The sequence below is a fragment of the Triticum aestivum genome, chromosome 5B, assembly GCF_018294505.1.
Source record: "Triticum aestivum cultivar Chinese Spring chromosome 5B, IWGSC CS RefSeq v2.1, whole genome shotgun sequence".
NCBI classification, from domain to species: Eukaryota; Viridiplantae; Streptophyta; class Magnoliopsida; order Poales; family Poaceae; genus Triticum; species Triticum aestivum.
This window is the reverse complement of record NC_057807.1, coordinates 20196136-20210541: the sequence shown is the minus strand read 5'-3', so window position 1 is coordinate 20210541 and position 14406 is coordinate 20196136. Positions and strand designations below refer to the sequence as shown.

Below are 14406 nucleotides of genomic sequence, written 5' to 3'. Positions count from 1 at the left end.
CTCCTTCCGCTCCCGTTGGAGTGGCTTTGTTTCTTACTTTCATGGTACGGCGTGCATTTGTATCAGTCCCTGGGTGCCTGTTAGTTTCTATGGTTAGTCGTGTCCAAAATAGTTATGAGATTATCTAGGCATGATCATGTATATAGGCATCATGTCCATGACAAGTAGACCGAAACGATTCTGCATCTACTACTATTACTCCACACATCGACCGACTCCTGCCTGCATCTAGAGTATTAAGTTCATGAAGAACATAGTAACGCATTAAGAAAGATGACATGATGTAGAGGGATAAACTCATGCAATATGATATAAACCCCATCTTTTTATCCTCGATGGAAAAAATACAATACGTGCCTTGCTGCCCCTGCTGTCACTAGGAATGGACACCGCAAGATTGAACCCAAAGCTAAGCACTTCTCCCATTGCAAGAAAGATCAATCTAGTAGGCCAAACCAAACTGGTAATTTGAAGAGACTTGCAAAGATAACTTAATCACACATAAAAGAATTCAGAAGAGATTCAAATATTTCTCATAGATAAACTTGATCATAAAACCACAATTCATCGGATCTCGACAAACACACCGCAAAAAGAGTTACAGCAAATAGATCTCCAAGAAGATTGAGGAGAACTTTGTATTGAGATTCAAAGAGAGAGAAGAAGCCTTCTAACTGACAACTATGGACCCGAAGGTCTATGGTAAACTACTCGCAACTCATCGGAGAGGCCTTGGAGATGATGTAGAGGCCCTCCATGGTCGATTCCCCCTCCGGTGGAGCGCCGACGAAGGTTCCAAGATGGGATCTCGCGGTTACAGAAGGTTGTGGCGGTGAAAATAGTTTTTCGTGGTGCTCCTAGATGTTTTCGGGGTACGTGGATATATATAGGAGGAAGAAGTAGGTCGGTGGACGCTCGAGGGGCCCACGAGGGTGGGTGGCGCGCTGGGCACCCTCGTGGCCGCCTCCTCTGTTGCTTGGCGCCCACTCCAAGTCCCCTGGATTGCGTTTGTTCCAAAAAGATCGCTCCCGAAGGTTTCATTCCGGTTGGACTCCATTTGATATTCCTTTCCTTCTAAACATTGAAATAGGCAAAAAAATAGCAATTCAGGCTAGGCCTCCGGTTAGTAGGTTAGTCCCAAAAATGATATAAAAGTGTAGAGTAAAGCCCATAAACATCCAAAACGGGTAATATAATAGCATGGAACAATCATCCATGCTATTATATTACGCGTTTTGGATGTTTATGGGCTTTACTCTACACTTTTATATCATTTTTGGGACTAACCTACTAACCGGAGGCCCAGCCCGAATTGCTGTTTTTATGCCTATTTCAGTGTTTCAAAGAAAAGGAATATCAAACGGAGTCCAAACGGGATGAAACCTTTGGGAGCGATCTTTTTGAAACAAATGCAAACCAGGAGACTTGGAGTGGACGTTAAGCAGCAAACGGGGCGGCCACGAGGGTGCCCGGCGCGCCCTAGGGGGGTGGACGCGCACCCACCCTCGTGAGCCCCTCGTGGCTCCACCGACCTACTTCTTCCTCTTATATATATATATCCACGTACCCCGAGAACATCCAGGAGCACCACGAAAACCTAATTCCACCGCCGCAACCTTTTGTATCCGCGAGATCCCATCTTGGAGCCTTTGACGGCGCTCCGCCAGAGGGGGAATTGACCACGGAAGGCCTCTACATCATCTCCAAGGCCTCTTCGGATCCATAGTTATTAGCTAGATGGCTTCTTCTCTCTCTTTGAATCTAAATACAAAGTTCTCCTCGATCTTCTTGGAGATCTATTCGATGTAACTCTTTTTGCGGTGTGTTTGTATAGATCCGATGAATTGTGGGTTTATGATCAAGTTTATTTTTTAGAAATATTTGAATCTCCTCTGAATTCTTTTATGTATGATTGGTTATCTTTGCAAGTCTCTACGAATTATCAGTTTGGTTTGGCCTACTAGATTGATCTTTCTTGCAATGGGAGAAGTGCTTAGCTTTGGGTTCAATCTTGCGGTGTACTTTCCCAGTGACAGCAGGGGCCGCAAATCACGTATTATATTGTTGCCATCGAGGATAAAAAGATGGGGTTTATATCATATTGCTTGAGTTTATCCCTCTACATCATGTCATCTTTCTTAATGCGTTACTCTGTTCTTATAAACTTAATACTCTAGATGCAGGCAGGAGTCGGTCGATGTGTGGAGTAATAGTAGTAGATGCAGAATCGTTTCAATCTACTTGTTGTGGACTTGATACCTATATACATGATCATGCCTAGATATTCTCATAACTATGCACTTTTCTATCAATTGCTCGACAGTAACTTGTTCACCCACCGTAATAATTATGCTATCTTGTGAGAAGCCACTAGTGAAACCTATGGCTCCCGGGTCTATCTTTTATCATATAAGTTTCCGATCTACTTTTATTTGCATCTTTTACTTTCCAATCTATATCATAAAAATACCAAAAATATTTATCTTATCTTATTATCTCTATCAGATCTCACTTTTCGCAAGTTTCCGTGAAGGGATTGACAACCTCTTTATCGCGTTGGTTGCGAGGTTCTTGTTTGTTTGTGTAGGTACAAGGTACTTTTGAGGAGCCTCCTACTGGATTGATACCTTGGTTCTCAAAAACTGAGGGAAATACTTACGCTACTTTGCTGCATCACCCTTTCCTCTTCAACGAAAAACAAATGCAGAGCGCAAGAGGTCGCACCGACCACCCCGTCGTGCTCAAAACCTCTGCCCGCACCCATTGCACGCGCCCGCTACTCCTCCCGCTGCCCTAGCACTGTCCTCAATGGGTCAGTGCTCCGGTTGCCGCCCAGAGCCCATCTCCGGCGAGCTCGTCGCCTCCTGCCTGCTTCCGACTGTGGCAATGGACTCACGCGAGTGCAATCAGCCCATAGAGCCACTCAGCGCGGCGAACCATGCCTCGCCTCGCCGTCCCCGTGGAGCACCCGAAAGTGCTGCCGCCACCGTCGTTGTAGCTCTCAGCTCCGGCCTCTACTCCCTACGAGACCACCATGGGTGGATGCGGCTTCGTCCGCACGTTCGAACGCAGCCGGCCTCATGCCAAACGGTGGCCCATGGCTGTTTTCCGGCGACACTCGGGGCACTCCGCTCTGAAAATGGTCGCCGGAGCCCCTCTCCGGCGCCCTCCCGACATGGTGCCGCTGGGGCCACCCCCGCAGCCACTGACTGGTGGCCCCCAGTGGCCCCGCTGACCATGTTGACTGGGTTGACCCAGTCAACATGCTGACTGGGCAGCCCAGTGGCACTGACATGCGGGCCCCACAGCGTAATTAAACTAATTAAAATGTTTTTTATAAATGAACTTAATTAGTTAGTTTAATGGGTCACTAACATGTGGGGCCCAACTGTTAATTAACTTTGTTTAAATTAAAATAAACATATGTTAGCCCCTATGTCTATGACAAGAGGGCCCCACTGGTCATTTTGACCAGTCAACCGTTTTGTTGACCTTGAAGTCGTGTGACATCATGCTGACGCAATAATCTCTTTATGTTAAGATAAATAGATCCAGAAAATGGTTAAATCTTTGAAAATTCATAGAAAATAAACCGTAACTCGGATGAAAATGTTTTCTACATGAAAGTTGCTCAGAAAAACGTGAAGAATCCGAATACACGGTCTGTTTACCTGTCATATGCCTCTAACTAGATGGACATGGAACATTCCCCCTCCGGTCATCTGTATGACACAGGTCCGGGACCGGGAAAACATTCCCGGTTGAATTTCCACTTCACCTGTATCATGCAGCACTACGTTAGAACACTCCTAGCACTACGTATTGCCATGTCATGCTTAGTGATACCTCTATTTGCTTTGTATTTACTGTTTCTTCCCCCTCTTCTCTTCGGTAGCCCCCGAGACCGATGATGCCCCGGTGATCGACTACGTCGACGACGACACTTCTTCCTTTTCAACAAAGCTTCCAGGCAAGCCCCCCCTTTGATCATCCCGATATCGCCCATTCCATTCTCTCATACTTGCATTAGATTTTGCTACTGTTATTATTTGCTCCTATTCTGATGCATAGCCTGCTTTTGTAACCTGCTTATCATTACCTACCTGCTTATCCTAAACTGCTTAGTATAGGTTGGTGAGTGATCCACCAGTGAACCCCACCTTGTCCTTGTTGCCCCTGCTTCATCATCGACGACTCGATCAACGTGATCGACGACCAGAGCCCGACACCTCACATCACATCACGCCCCATTTGTTGCTCGACTCTGCAGAGTTACCATTGAGTGCCGAGGGTGGAACCTCATACATCACTCATGATGAGATCTCTGTAGTGTAGCTATTTGGTTGTGGTCATCGAGGGTGATTTCCTCCTTAACCACTTCCGATACGACTCTGTCATGCAACCTCTCAAGTGTGAACCTCGAGGGTGGTTCCTCTTACGTTCACCTTGATGACTACATCAAGTGGAATCCACCGAGGGTGGTTCCTCAGGGTTCCTCTTGGTGTTAGACACACGGTTACTATGGTTACTATGACTTTACACTGAACCATGTTACTAAAGACGGGTCGGCCCTGAGGGGTACCCACGCGAGCTTAATTGCGAGTGATATGGAGTCGGGTTGACCTGGAAGGTGCCCGCATGATAATTACGAGGCGTGGTCTGGCATTCTTAGCCCTTGCCGCAAGTCCTCGAGATGGGGCGACGGGGTCACATCTTTCGTGAGTCTCTGCTTGTTACCGTGCGTTCCTAATCCACTACGATTTGGATATTTGATCCGAGGGGCATCTGGCCTGATAGCACTAACCATCACATGGGAATAGTATGAGCGTTCTGCATCGTATGCATCAGCCGAAGCTTAATAGACGTCGGCGACTGAGCGGCGTGCGCCGGGTTGGACTGGTAAGCACCTGCCTTTTTAAGGAGGCAGCTAGGTCTGCTCACCGGCCGCCCACGCAACGTGGTGGAGTTCCCGGGGCGATGGCCCAAGACCCCAGGGGGCATAGGTTTAGACCGGCGTGCTGACCTCTCTATTAAGCCTAGGTCGGGTTGCGGCGTATTATTTGGCCGAGGCCGGGCATGACCCAGTAAAGTGTGTTCGGCCGGAGTTAATCGAGCATGGTGGGTAAGTTGGTACACCCCTGCACGGATGAAAACATCTATCGATAGCCTGTCCTACGGTAACGGACACTCGGAGTTGTATCCCGATCGATGAAACTAGAACTGGATGCTGAGGCATGAAATGGATATGTGGCTCCGGGAGTCGAGAAAGGATCCCGGGGCACTGCCAACAACATAAATATGACATATGTTATACTACTATACTCCCTCCTCTTGTTGCAAGACGGTGGTTTCCAGAAGATGCTAGTCTTCGATAGGACTAGCTTCTTCCCCTCTTAATCTGGCATTTTGTAGTTAGTCCACAGATACTACCCCCCTTTCATTGATACCGATGCATAAGTAGTGTAGATCCTTGCTTACGAGTACTTTGGATGAGTACTGATGGTTGCTTTGCTACCCCTTTTTTTCCTTCTTTCTTCTTTCTGGTTGTTGCAACCAGATGGTGGAGTCCAGGAGCCAGATGCCACCACCGACGACTACTACAAACTCGAGGGTGCCTACTATTACGTGGAGGCCGCCGACGACCAGGAGTAGTTAGGAGGCTCCCAGGCAGGAGGCCTTGCCTTTTCGATCATGTTGCTTTTGTGCTAGCCTTCTTAAGGCAAACTTGTTTAACTTATGTCTGTACTCAGATATTGTTGCTTCCGCTGGCTCATTGTATTCAAGCTGATGTATTCGAGCCCTCGAGGCCCCTGGCTTGTAATATAAAGCTTGTATTATTTTAATTTCTGTCTAGAGTTGTGTTGTGATATCTCCCCGTGAGTCCTTGATCTTGATCGTACACATTTGCATGTATAATTAGTGTACGATTGAATCGAGGGCGTCACAAGTTGGTATTAGAGCCAACTGCGTGGAGGTAGCCCCCTTTCCAACTCCTTGGCCGAAGTTGAGTCTAGTCACTACAAAACTTTTAGTAACATGGTTGTGTCTCTTACGGGCCCATGTCGCCATTGAGTGATATTAGGATCTTTTACTCCTTGTCTTTACTCTGGGATTCGGATCTCTCTTCTATTCGGGTTAAATGGTTTTGCTAACTCTAACTCTAGGTTTTCTCGTAAATACCTTCCCACGGAGAGCCCCCTTTATTCCAGATGATCGCCTGCATCATCAAAAGATTCCGAAGATACTCTCCGATGTTCTCACGAGAACTTGTGCTCATCTGCTTTGCAATTCCCTACCATCGTTTTATCTAATTAAATACACTCGCCATTCCTATATTCATTCCCGTTGCTCTTGTTATTACGAGATACCCTGTAATACTTTCCGATATTCCGAGAATCTAGTGTGGCTGCTGCCTTGCAGCTCCTTTCCACGTAAATGCATGTACGAATAAGGTCTCGCAATTACCTCAGACTAGCACTGCTTAGTTGATGGAAAAGTAATGAAATCTGTCATGTTTATATGAAAATGCAGCATTTTTTATGAACTTCGTCATGCTTATATGAAATCCGGCTGTGTTTGCACGAATTTCGTCTAGTTGATTCGAATTGTTGGCCAGATGTATGCGGCTACGGTTGGATGGCGTCCTCCTGCATCCGTGTCCACGGACTGGTCCCTCTTCTTCACGGACGGATGTGGGAGGAAATTTACGGGTTGCCATTGGAGATGCCCTAACAATTGGGGGTGTACACAAGATTTTAGTATTGTTTAATGATTTGATACACGTAAAAACTTACTATTCTTGACTGCAATCACGAGTGTCTTTGGCTGAAGAATTTCAACTTCTTTCTACCTATAATGAGTTGAGTGTTTTTTCTTTGTTGCAAGATGGGTTCGTCATCTGGGGCTTGCTCAGCGGCCAGCGGCACGCGGCGGGAGTCACGAGGTTGTGTCTCCCATAATTCATCGAGATTGGCTAAGGATGCAGGCATGGACGGTTCGTACTGTGGAGGTGCCGACCCAGATTACGTGACTGATGCTGGCTAGGAGTAGAAGGAGGCGTCTTCTGCTCTTCCTATCGTGGTTCGTCCACTGCGATGTGGATGGTTGGTGGTGTCGGACATGGATGGCAAGGCGGCGGTCCTAGGTTGTGTCCTGCATGGTTGGCTCTATGGTGGGCTCCATGGCGACGATGGTGGCTATGCCTCTTGGTTGTGTGGGCGACGAGGGGTGTAGCGTCGGGTGCTCGATCTCGCTCTTTGTTGTTGGCAGCGGCGACGCCTGAATCCTGATCTACAGGTCGGTGCTCGACGTGGTGTCCTGGACACCTCTTGTTGGGATGGGTTAGCTGCCCAGCTAAACCTCCGCGCTTTGGCGATGATAGCAGCGACGCCCGCAGGTGCCTCTCTCCTCTTGATGACGTCGTTGTGGTTCTCTCCATCTCAGGGTTCCGGTTTAAGACCCATGTCCGCCTTGGACTTGACAACGGCAATGCTTTGTGTTGTTTCCTCTCTTGATGGATTTGTCGTGGAGCTTAGATGTTAGAGAGTGTGTCATGCCATTGTATTTAGGTCGTCGTATGTTATTTTAAGGCATAATTGTCATGAATGTTTATGTTGTCCGGTTATCCTAAGATCTATTTTGTAAGAGGACTTTGCTACTGTCTTTTATTGTTTGGTCGTGTACTTTGATTTGTGCTTTATCTATAAAACAGGGCGAGAGCCTGTTTCGAGAGTGCTTTAGTTTGCGGTCTGCCTCTCTGGCAATTTGGTACACCGCTGCTGATTCGACTGCCATTATAACTAGATAATGCCTTGCGCGTTGCTTGATTTTTTAGCAATGAACTTATCAAAAATACAATTACAATGTATGAGAATAGTACGACGTCACATTCAACCTAGAGGTGAATGGAGGGTGGATGCATGTTATATTGTCTTGTGACATTCAAATTAAATCATTTCTCATTGAAAAATAAAAATAAAAATTAATGATGCGGAGGGCTCTAATGTTCTTCGATAATTTGGAGGACTTGCATATGGTAGAAAGTGAAAGTGAAAAGTTGAATAGTTGCATGGGTGCTTGGTACCTCTGTAAACCCCAGCCACCATTATGGGCAAGGAGAGAAAAAACAAAAAGAGCGAAAAGGCACCAAAATTCCCACTAGAAAATCTCAGGGCAACGTGATTGATGATCATACACACACTTCCATTACATAAGGAATAACTCACTTCCACACTGATTAGTCTTGCTGTTTCTCTTATTCTTTTTTAAATAACAATGTAAAACACGGAAGGCAAAGTACATGGAAATTTAGACATACTAGGCATGAAACAACCCAATAAGAATCGTGATGCACTACCAGCACCGACAGCAGCACCACTGAGGGTTGAGATGCATAATCAGCAAAACATAAAGGTGTGTTTACAGTCACATCACCCTGAAAGATAATAACCACCAACCAGCATCATTTAAATTGTGTGGAGCTTTCCCAGGAAGTTCCTGAGCCATAGTACACGGTGCTCCTCGTGCATACCCATGTATGCAGATCCCTGGGCCTTGTTGTCAATCAAATGAGATACGGCAACTGATAAAGCTTCCTCAGGGAAGCCAGGCACGGTCATGACAGCGCGATACAACAGGCATTTATGCCCCTCGTCATCAATCGCAAAATCATTAATGGAAGCAGCTAAATTGTCACCCGCATCTTCCATATTGATATCTGCTATGTCTTCTTCATGTGTGTTGGCTGATTTTAGGACCTGAACAACAGAAACAGTCTAATCAGACCAACACTCCGCGCTACTCCCTCCGTTCCAAAATAATTGAAGTTTTATGTTTGTCCTAGGACAAACTTGTTTAAGTTTGACCGACTCCACAGAAAAAAATATGCTAAGACTATAACATCAAATACAGATAGTCATGAAAATGTGCTAAGTCCTATAACCTCAAATACACAAGTTTGACTTATGACAAACACATAACTTCAGTTATTTGGAACGGAGAGAATATAGCACAACCAGAATTCCTTACTTCTCATATGACTACTCCCTCCGTTACTAAATATAGGTCTTTCTAGACATTTCAACAAGTGACTACATACAGAGCAAAATGAGTGAATCTACACTCTAAATTATGTCTATATGCATCCCTATATGGTAGTCCATTTGAAATCTCTAAAATGACTTATATTTAGGAACGGAGGGAGTACTAGTTAGTGTCGTCTTCGTCAGATCCATGCGTAAAGGCCTATGTGGCTTCGGGCTAATATCGGGATGTGCGTCCCTATCAGCTGGCTGCAGCATCATCCTTGTGGCGGATGCCTTGGGTGCAGGCTGGTGTCCTCCACCGTGGCGGCGACGACATCGGCGTGGAGGAGGCAGCGGTGTGGTCGCGGTACTTGTGCTCTTATCACATCACGACAAAGATCTACATGATCGGTCCTCCTCGATCCGGCCGTCGGCGTGTTTCGGAACTATTGTCAGAGGTCTTGCCAAAGGATATCTGATCGGCTAGAATTGGGTCGTGCGCGTCCATACCAGCCTACCGGCTCCATGGAGGCGCCGCGCGAAGCTCTGTTGTATGTTGACACCATGGGACATGTCGGTATCTCAATTTTCATGGCACAGATAGCAGCAGAGAAAGTCATGGTGGCTGAGATCGGATGATTAGTAAGGTGGAGGGGGTCTTGGAGGCGATGGAATCCGCCAGGTGTTTGATAATTTTTAGAAGCAGCAGTGACAAGTGGGGGCGACAGCACTGGAGGATTTCATTTTTGGTGGTGCTCCTCGGGTGCTGAGTCGTGACTTTCAGGGTGAAAATCTAAGGCCTGGCCATCATTGGTTGTGCCTGGCATTGCCTTGCTGAAGTTACTATTTTGAGAGCTCTTCCTTTCTCCAGGGTGAAAACCTATGATCTTGGATTGGGTGACGACGGCGCTTGTGTGCTGTTTCCTTTTTGAAGGCGTTGCTTTTGGAGATCATTTACGTTTTCCGGGTGTTGTCTTTGGTGGTGGTTTGTGTGCTGCTGCTGAGAGGAGTTGATCACTGTGGCGAAGCCTTTGTTTTTTCTTTCTTTTTTCTTTTCTTTTTAGGCTGTGTGCATGCATCCTAGATGTCTTTGAGATATCTTGGTGGTGCAGAGGCTAGATGTAATTGGTATCTTCGCGATATTAATATACTCTCTTTTCAAAAAAACGAAAAATGAGGGAGCAAGTAGACGAATAAAACTAATTTGACACTTAGGATGGTTATGCGAAGATACTCATGCCAGGTCTAAATTTGCAGCCCATGAAATAGTCAGTAGTTAATGAATGAAAAATATACCAACAATACCTTGGCAGGCACGTACTTGAGCACGCTTCCTCTTGTTCGCCTTTCGTGGTTGCACGGGGGCCAGCACCAAAGCTTCCTTGTCGCAGCCTGAATGAAAGCCATCCATTCCAAGAGATAAGAAAGGAGTAAGTGTCAGCAGCTATGAGATACGCTTTTGCTATAACTGTACCTTGTTGTGCTTCATTAACGTGGAGCCCAATAGAATTAGGGAAGTTACTCTCTGGCTCCACCTCCATGGGATCCTCAAGTGCTGGTTCCTCCTCAACTGCAGCTGTTTCCTCTCGGACGTGATCACCTGGGATAGACAACACATGCGGCATGTTACGGTGGTTCCTTGCCTCCGCTTTCCACGCTTGCCTTGTTTCTTCACCCACATCAGGGTGAAGGACAATTTCCTTCAGGTTAGGGAGGTAGCTGATTTCGACGCCAGAGAGACCAACTAGATCCTTGCAGATCAGTTGGAGCGAGCTAATGGCCTGCGCACCTCTGTCTTTGATTGTTAGGACAGACGGTCCCACAACTTTTAACACAAGACATAGGCGCTTCAGGCTCCCGAACTTCCCTTTTTGGATGACGAAACCGTCGTCGTCGTCGATGCTGTTGGCAGCCAGCTTGAGATACTTCATTAAATGCATCTCGCCAAGTACTGACAGAAGATGTTGTGTCACAGACATGGTGGTCGAAATGCTTAGCTTAGCTAGATCATGAAACATGGCAACAAACTTAGGCAATGTAGTTGGGTTGGAGTTGCCATGTAGCTTGAGCGAGCTGAGATAAAATAAATATCCTTTCCTCGAACTGTGGCGTTGACATAGTTGTTCTAGAGCAGTCATGGAACCTTGGGGCAATCGTTGGAAGTAAAGGGACAGGGAGCGATAGTTTTCCACATTGTCCTCATCCATAGGAGTTTCAATGTACTTTTGGATGGCCTCGGCAAGTTGATTATTCATGTCGATCTGACCTTGTTCAGTTTCCTCACACTCACACCATACCTTGACCTTCTTTAACTTTTTCGTATGGTCCATAAGTTGCGAAAATCCCCGACCCTTGTCGGCAACAATCCCCGCAAGGGTCTCCAGCATACATTTTTGTGGCAGCCTCTCTGTCTTGACTGGGTCTTGAAGCTTAAACTTTCCAATCAGATGAATCAAACAGGGTAGTCCAATAGCCTCCACTGGGAGCACATTCACCCTTGTCTTGCTTACATCAAGTGTCTCCAGCAATTTAAGTTGAGCAATTTCCTTGGGTATCTCTGTGATATCGGGCCCGAGGCTTAGATATCTCAGATTCCATAGCTTACATATCTCTTTAACATGAAAATCTTCCACATCAATGCACCCTTCCAGGTCCAACACTCTTGCAAGTTTGTACTTGTTGAACTTGGAAATAGCACCACCTGCTTTCCCTACGACTGTCAGAGATCGGGCCCGTGATAAATCCATGTCTGGGCTGATTTCGTAATTTCCATAGCGGCTGTTATGGATAAATAGGTGGCGGACTTTATTGTGCTGAGTACCAAAGGGCATGATGAACTTCTTGGATATGGACTTGTGCAAGATGAAGGTGTGCATGATACCATGAATTTTGCACGCCTTCTCTATGAAATTGCTGATTGGAACAGCAGGCAAAATAATACTCTGGTGGGTAAATGTCTTGAAATTCTTATCAGCTACACTTTGGTGCCTCCCTTCATAATGGCGTGCATATCCTTCAGCCAACCATCGCCTGATTATGACATTCTTCTTGAGGGGACGATCAATTGGGAATATACCTAGATACAACAAGCAGGTCCTGACAATGTAATCAGACAGACTGGTGTAATTTTCCCTTAGCACACCTCGAAGCCTTGCAAAGTTAGGCTCGTCGTCTTCGCGTTCCAGATATGTACCCAGGTCACTGCACAATATTCTGCACAATTCCCCCGTAGTTTCCATTTCAGAGCTCAATTGGCAGGCCACACTATAAAGAGCTAGAGGCAGACCACCACATTTCTCCAGGAGTTCTTTTGAACCCATCAGTAACTCAGGTGTAACTCTTCCAAGCAGAGCTAGTTTCCTTGAATCTTCTTCTCCAAGACTTCTCATGTTGTACACACGACCAAAGGTATATTTATCTTCTTCCCTGGGATGATTGCAGCATCTATTAGCTACTGACCAATTGTTCGTTGTCAAAATTATTCTCCCATTATTCCTGAAGGCATTCCTCAGTGTATCCCAGTGCATCTGGTGCTTCCTCTTAATGCCATCAATAACGATTAAATATCTGTAGACAAATTAGCAGATGAAAATAAGAGTCTAACAGAAAAAATATCCTGCAACTGATCTGTAACTTTTCATTCAATTCAAAAAAAACTACCTTCTTACCTCCCATGTGAAAAGAGGAGGTAAGAGAGACCATGTTAAAATTGCTCTAGAAAATCATTTTTTTAATGGTACACTAAAATCCTAATCAAGGTGTCTGGTATTACTGTGTTAGTACTTAGTAATTACTACCTCCGTTCTGGTTTATTGGTCCCCTTTGTAATTTGTGTCAAATTTTGACCAAATATTTAACTAACAAAATGTTAATGCATGTTAACAAAAATTACATCGTTGGATTCGTATTTGAACATAGCTTCCAATGATACAATTTTTTATCACATGCATGAACATTTTGTTAGTTAAATTTATGGTCAAAATTTAGCATAAAATACCAAGGAGACCAATAAACTAGAATGGAGGTAGTAAGAGAAGAAAAATGCCACAAGGGAGTAATTTAGATGTGCCTTACAAGTGCAACTTTTGCTGCTGTTATTTTGCAGATCTCATACTTATCAATAAACGTTTTGCTTCAATTATTCACATGAAATAATCAGCATATTGGATGTTTTAAACATAGAATCAAGAGTATGCCGAGCCAAATCTTAATTATGTGTCATCTCAGAAGCTTACCTGCTGTCCTGGTCCTGGTGGAGAGATGTCGCGGAACGCCCTTCCTCCGAACGAAGGTTCTCTTGGATATGTTTGACGATGCCATTAGAGTCCGTACGATCCAGCAAGTGGCCGTCAACCCAAGCACAAGGGAGTGCTCTTTGGACTATGCTGTAGACTGCCCTTCCGAGGGTCGTCTTGCCCGAACCACCAAATCCCACCACGGCGACCACCCGCAGCTGAGCCTGAACCGCAGCTCGGCCTTGGTTTGGTTCGATGCCGAGCAGAGCACGAAGCTCCATGATGGCCTTTGCGATGCCCACGGGGCGGCAATCCTGCACGTACCCCTGGTTGTTGGACGGCTGGGCACCACCGCTATAAGGGGAAATTGCTGCAGCAGCGGCGGCGGTGGCGTCGGCGTTGAATGCCCGCTTGCGTGCATCTGCCACGCGCCTCCGGAACTTCTTGATCTTGTCGGCGAACAGGAGACGGCGGCGGAGCGTCCTGAAGGCGTGAGCTGTGCGGCGAGCCCGCGAGGCCCCGGGCTTGCAGGTGATGCGGTGCAGGAAGCGCTCCACGCAGTCTTCGATATCGTGGGTCAGCTCGCGGATCTGCTCGCCGTACACCCTCGCGACGGCCGTGCTAGAAGCCGCAGCACTGACCTGGTGGTCATCTACGGCTGCCGCCAGGAGTTTAAGATCTTCGTGCAGAGACGAGATTTCAGTCTGGATGCCGCTCCACAGCTGGTACTTGTTCTCCAACACCTTCATGAGTCTTCCCAGCACGACGTTGGAGAAGGCGGTGGCCGCCCCTTTCTCCGCCTCTAGCGCCATCGGCGTCACCATCCCTCACTCGCGATTAGGGTTGGTGGATCAAACGAGAGAAGAGTGTAGGGGAGGGGCGGCCAGAAAATGGCACATGCCAGAGGGAAGGGGCGTCACCATCCCTCACTTGTTCGTTGTTGCCTCATTTTTCTAATTCGTATAACTGTGTTACACTTAGGAATTGTTTAACGTAATCGTTACGTAATTAGACAGCTGGCAGGTTATGATTGGCGTTAGAGAGAAGGCGGCCCCACCCCACTTAAAATCTGGGAGGAGAAAAGTATTGATGGAAGGTTACGTAAGAGATTTAAGTTAGTCTTCATAGGTGTAGGATTTTCGATGTGC

General features: G+C 46.4%; 1 protein-coding gene across 2 annotated transcripts; it reads right to left on the bottom strand.

The window, feature by feature from the left end:
* Positions 1 to 8181: 8181 nt before the first annotated feature.
* LOC123110165 (disease resistance protein RGA4) lies at positions 8182 to 14148 on the bottom strand. Of its 2 annotated transcripts, none has more exons than XM_044530630.1 (4): positions 13259 to 14148; positions 10498 to 12590; positions 10345 to 10415; positions 8182 to 8756 (listed from the first exon to the last, which is right to left on the bottom strand). In XM_044530630.1, exons 1-4 carry the CDS (start codon positions 14080 to 14082, stop codon positions 8466 to 8468), a joined length of 3279 nt encoding a protein of 1092 aa, XP_044386565.1. In that variant the 5' UTR covers positions 14083 to 14148; the 3' UTR covers positions 8182 to 8465. The 2 variants fall into 2 exon arrangements, with proteins under 2 accessions (XP_044386565.1, XP_044386566.1); XM_044530631.1 differs by having other exon boundaries at positions 8513 to 8756; positions 10329 to 10415.
* Positions 14149 to 14406: the final 258 nt, after the last annotated feature.